Raw genomic sequence first — 6,101 nt, 5'->3', positions numbered from 1 at the left:
TCTCTGGATAATGTTAGTTGATGTATTAGGTTGCCTGTTTTAAATGTGAAAATGTATTACCGCAGAATGGGTTTACAACGGAGTTCCCATCAGTACTTTGACAGAAAGTCTTTGTTGTGGGTTCCCGTTGTCAGCCATGCTCTCTAGCCAGGATGGTGCAGAGTCCCTATGGCCTTCTGCTCCACACAGAGGCGTTAGATTCACGTCGGCCGCCTCAGAGCGAGAGCAGCGCCAGGCTCCTGCCCCACCCCACCGCTGCCCTTCCCTTCATTTCGTCAGCCAGTGGATTCGCATCTCATGACTATAGGTATCAACACACATATAAAAGACTGGCTTTACATCCGTTTGCCTCTGTGTACCATATTAAACTTCTTCATTAACTTTAGCTGACGGCTTTTTGCCTTGGATCCTATGAGACTGTTGCTGTAATGGAACATATACCCATGTATCGTGTGTTCCTTCCCCAGTAACTACTCTCTAGCTGTATTGGCAGATAAGGTCTTTCCAAAATGAAGAGTATTGAGCGCTTTATCAGCACTGCTCAGTGCACGGTGGATGGTTAAGAAGCTGCTTCCAAGGCTGGAGACGGGCTCAAGATATCGTGATTGTTTCTTGTGCTGAACGAGACTAAATTAAATTCATTGTCAACTTTATTCCCTAATCTAGTAAAGGAACACATGAACACATGGCTGAATGAGAAATAAAGGCAGACAAGTAAGCTTCCTCATCAATAGGTGAGAGCAAAATTAGATTAAAGCAAAGGGTGGAGAGAGCAATCAATACAGACCTCTGGAGACTGAGGGCCTTGCACGCAGAAGGACAAATTGCATCCAGACCTTACTATTTTACACCGTCTGACCCTGCTGCCCTCAGCAGAGATGCAGCACTCTTTGTGGTTCAGTAATTGGTTTCTGTCAGTTTTTTGATGTTGTCAGGGCTTAGTATCGAATATGTAGGGAATGCACAATAACGAGAATACCTCAGCAAAAACATGCTGAAAAGGACGAAACTGACAGCTCAAGTGAGTCATTTGTTATTATGTTCTCCGTTCCAAAGGTCAGTGTTGTCTCCTAAAGTACGGTGTCTCAGAAGGGGCAGAACGCATTACAAAGTAGAAAGTTCACGAAAAACATCACATTTTGAAAATGCAAGAGAATTGAACAAATCAGAAAACAATAATTGACAGAGCATGTTGATTACATGATGGACAAGAAGTTGAGGGAAATTCTGCTCAATTTGAAACCGAATAATCTAAAATTATAGCTGTTGTGAAATTTTATAATGAAAAGATCAGCCCCCTCAGGGACGCCTGTGGATGTCTGGTTCCTGAATGCAGAAACAACCCTTTTAATATGTGTATCCTATGTTGTGTTCAACCCCTCAAGCCCACCATAGACCAAATTCCAGTGAAATATTTACATATCTCCAAGTCAGGGAAGCATTTCTTGGCCTCGGCTGCTGAGAAAAATATACTTTGGCCTCTTAACTGCTGCCATGCTGCTGGTGCAGTTTCACTAAAACATTACAGTATCTGTCAGCAGCTTTGCAACTTTCAAAATGTTCAAATGTGGCTCTGATCACACTAAAGGTGGCACAAACAAGCAGATCAGAGTGTAAGACTGTGTGCTTTCATATCCTCTTGTTTTGACACGTCTGTGGCAGGAAATCCTTCATAATAACTATGAAACATGAGATCATGACAGATCAGTCTTGCTGGTTATTATCAGTGAGGTGGCAGCATTTTTGGTATGCAAAATAAATACAAATCACCTTAGTAATTACTGTAATATTTCATTCTGCATTCTCTATATTATTATTATATTTATCTTCAAACAGTGTCATTTCTGTCCTAAATTGTGAGACTGTTCCTTCAAATACACCACCACTAGTAAATACACCGTGCAATTTGGGGTATTTTCTTGATTTCTTAACTGCACATTAGCTCATTGTTGGACCTAGATCTCTGTCCTGACAAGACCATAACATATTCGTAAGTCAGATTTGATGAACAAGGTCCACACAACCGTTTATGTCTGAAGAGCTTCCTTGCACCGACCAAGTGTCTACTTTGTTGCTCTTTCAATCACCATCGGTTGGTTTTGTGTCTAAAGGTGTTTTCATCTCATCTCAACTTCAGCCTCTTATCCGGGGTCGGGTATCGGGGGCAGCAGCTTTAGCAGGGGACCCCAAACTTCCCTTTCCCGGGCCACATTAACCAGCTCTAACTGGGGGATCCCGAGGCGTTCCCAGGCCAGTGTGGAGATATAATCTCTCCATCTAGTCCTGGGTCTTCCCCGAGACCTCCCCCTCAACTGGACGTGCCTCTCTAGGGAGGGCTGCCTATAACAGATATGATGAGGAGCGATTCAAAGGAAAAGAGGGTGAGTGTGTGCATGTGTCTTGTGATCACTCGATATTTGCAGAACAGGCCTGTTTTCATGCTGTGTTGGCAAACATTGATGCTGTAAATGAATCTTTTCTTAAATAAACAAGCTTCATACTTTTATTAAGTGTAAAAATTTAAACTTATTAGAGAATATTTGGGCATTATATTCCATTACACTTATAACCCACTTTGTTCTGTCAGTCACCTACAACGTGTACTGTGCTGTTTTATCAGAAACGAAGGTTTTTAAGATCGATACCATGGGCACTTACCACGGCATGACCCTGAAGTCAGTGACAAAACTGTTGGCTGACAGTGTTGTATGAAGAGTAATCCCAGAGCTGCACTGCATGTGAATTGCCACTCATTTCATCTCATCTCATCTCATCTCATCTTCAACCGCTTATCCGGGGTCGGGTCGCGGGGGCAGCAGCTTTAGCAGGGGACCCCAAACTTCCCTTTCCCGGGCCACATTAACCAGCTCTAACTGGGGGATCCTGAGGCGTTCCCAGGCCAGTGTGGAGATATCATCTCTCCACCTGGTCCTGGGTCTTCCCCGAGGCCTCCACCCAGCTGGACACCAATTTATTGGTATTGGTGTCTGCTAGAGCAGCTGCTCAGAAGCATCAGTGTGACCAGACCTATTTGATAAAACATTTCTAAAATATATTTCAGTATGAATATTTGTAATGATTCACAACATCAGTCAGTTGGCAACCACGTAGTCCCACTAGTAAGTTAAATGAAGCCAATAAACAAAACGCCAGGACTAAAATAGAGTAAACAATCTATAAAAAAAAGTAGTTACTTTCTAATTCTATTTTGGTATTTTAACAAGAATCAGCATAAACCACAGAACAGTTTTTTTCTTTTTTAAATCATTTTTAACATCGTCTTTAGAGGTGCGGCTTCATCCTCATCAGCAACTCTTTTCAATGAAGTCATCATTAGACCTCGCTCCAGTTATAAGAGGAACTTTTGTGCTACGTTAAGTGTACTTTTAAAAATGTAATTTCCATAAATGTATATTTTATTAGGTTTTTGGTCATTTGATACATGAAAAATGGCTTGTCCCACATTTGTTGTCAATGTGCAACAATCTGTAGTTGACTTCATGTGTTTTGAACTTTAAAAACATCCATTGACTATTTTGATACATGTAGAAACTTTTTATTTACACTGTAACAATTCCACTCAATTTAGAGTAGCTCGTATTGGTAAGGCAGCATATATAAAACATACAGTGAAGCTTACATCATTACAAATAGTACCCTTTGCACCACAGTGAAACAGTGCTTATTCTAAAAAAAAAAAAAATCTAATTTCCCTTATGCGGGATTAATAAAGTAATTCTTCTTCTTCTACAACATTACATAAACTCTCCAGTGGCTTGACATATAAACATTGTTCATCTCTTTAAAATTGGCAATAACTGTAGAGCACTTGCATCAGTTTTTACACAACATTAATGAAGAATTTGTGTAATGCTGATAATCCTTGAGGTGGTTACCACTGTCGCCTCACAGCAAGAGGGTTCATGGTTCGAATCCTGGCTGGGGTCCTTCTGTGTGGATGTTCTCCACGTGGGTGCGTGGGTTTTCTCCAGGTTCTCCGTCTTCCTCCCACATTCCAAAGACGTGCTCGTGTTAGGTTAATTGATGGCTCTAAATTGCCCGTAGGTGTGAATGTGAGCGTGAATGGTTGTCTGTCTCTGTTTGTCTCTATGTGCCCTGCGATAGACCGGCGTCCTGTCCAGGGTGTACCCCGCCTTACGTCCGATGTCAGCTGGGATTGGCTCCATACATACATCCTTACATTATTGCTTTTGTAATTTAAAAATAAAAATGTTCATTTTCACTTATATATGCAGTTGATACCCTACCTCAGAAATAATCATTCTTTAGTTCCAAAAGGGAAAGATGAGAAAAAAAAAAAAAAAATATATATATATATATATATATATATATATATATATATATATATATATATTAAAGACAAATTATTGGGGGAAAAAAATGAGTAAGTAAATATTTTTGTCTTTAATGTCATTTTGTAAAAAAAAATCATAACGTAGCCTCAGTATCTTATCGAATTTTGAGTTCAGTGTATGGTTACATCCCCAGGTCCCATATAGAAAAAGTGTGGTTTAATCCTTTGATGTCAAGTTAAGAACAGAATTGGCTGAGATATAAATCAGTATTTGTATCGAACAGTGAAAGACTTTTTTCAGTTATTGAGCTGGTAAATGGTAAATGGACCTTTCTAGTTTTGTAGCACCTTTCTAGTCGTCTGACTACTGGTGTAACCTGCCTGCTCTCACTGGGCTGATGCAGGGGTTTTGTTTATTGCTATGCATGTGATGCCAATATTTGAGTATATCGTTGGGATGAATCCCATGTGATGTTATCAGCTGGCTGTACCTGCAGCTGGAATAAGGCACCCGCCAGTTGTTGAATAGGGACCTGCTGGGTGGATTAGTGGGATCTATCTGGAGCTTGGCCAGGCATAATCCTACAAACACATCCTCCAGAGACAGGTAGTCGACTGTTGTCGATATACGATAGATTTTCTCTGCCAAGTCTCCAGAGAAGACGTAACCAGTCCCAGAGCAGAAGGGGGGGTACCTAATACCCTTGTACAGCTCAGGTGCCATGTACCACTTGCTTTTAGGGTTTCGGATGGGTGAATGGTCTCTCATGTTCATACCTGTGAAGTAATTCTCCTTTGCCTTCAGTTGTGGCCTGAGCAGCTTGTAAATGAGATACTCTGTGTTGACGAACATGTCGCTGTCCGTCTTCATGGCATAGCTGGCTCCTGGGCAGTGAATTGCCACCCAGTTCATTCCCATCAGTGTCTTTAAGGTCAGGTTTTTGTAGGTATCATGAAAGTCCTGCTGAATGATATCGTGGTATTTCTCGCTCTCTGATTCTAGCGTCCTTTGCTGTAAAAGTCCCAGCTCTCCTTCTTTTTTCCCCAGTAGAAACAGCCGGATCAATCCTGGAACAACACTCTCGTTCGCCCATGTCTGCCGTATGGCATTTCTTGCCTCCACCTGCTGAGCCTCAACGGCTATCAGGAACACCAGAAATGGGGCAGGACTGCTATTTGCGCATTTGTTTGGCTCGTTGATGATATAAGTGAAAGGCCCATGGGTTAAACCACTACTAAGATCTCCCTCTACACTTTGAGTAGTGTTGGTGGCTGTAGTCTTTGCGGCTTGAGTAGGTGGGACAACCTCCTTCTCAGGGGAGGTTATGTTAGCCTCAGCCTTGGAAGTCGGTGGAGGAACAATGACAATCTTTGGCGCTGAATTTGGGGCACTAATGCTCAAGTTGGCGGTAGGACGTTCACCACCTCCAGACACCACAGGATGGCCACTCCGCCATGGCGTATATGTGAGCTTTGTCAGCCCTACCTGGAGGACCAGAAAAACCAGTAGACCAGACAGTGACAGGAAATAGAGACATTTAGCTGTCTGCGCGCAACAGTGGCGTCGTCTCCACTGCATTGTTTCCAGGAAGACTAATTCACTCAGCCGTATGCTTCAGAAACTTCTTCTTCTTAAAATGATTTTTTTTTTCGGCTTTTATTTTTTAGTGCAGTTGAAGACTGGCAGGATATGGAAGATAGAGAGGGGATGTAATGCAGCAAATCACTTGAATCCCAGACAATGGTGTTGTCTGGCAAGCCAGCTGTGGGAGTCCCCTCTGAAGTC

The 6,101-nt window shown here is 42.1% G+C and overlaps 1 protein-coding gene across 1 annotated transcript; it reads right to left on the bottom strand.

The window, feature by feature from the left end:
- Positions 1 to 4,679: 4,679 nt before the first annotated feature.
- LOC310958193 (beta-1,3-galactosyltransferase 2-like) lies at positions 4,680 to 5,894 on the bottom strand (the record flags this gene model as incomplete). Its single annotated transcript, XM_083929042.1, has 1 exon — positions 4,680 to 5,894. The coding sequence occupies one exon, from the start codon at positions 5,892 to 5,894 to the stop codon at positions 4,680 to 4,682; it is 1,215 nt and encodes a 404-aa protein (XP_083785168.1).
- Positions 5,895 to 6,101: the final 207 nt, after the last annotated feature.

The sequence above is a fragment of the Echiichthys vipera genome, assembly GCF_963691815.1.
Source record: "Echiichthys vipera genome assembly, chromosome: 15".
NCBI lineage: Eukaryota > Metazoa > Chordata > Actinopteri > Perciformes > Trachinidae > Echiichthys > Echiichthys vipera.
Note: the sequence above shows the minus strand (reverse complement) of the source record. Positions and strands in the feature narration are given on the sequence as shown.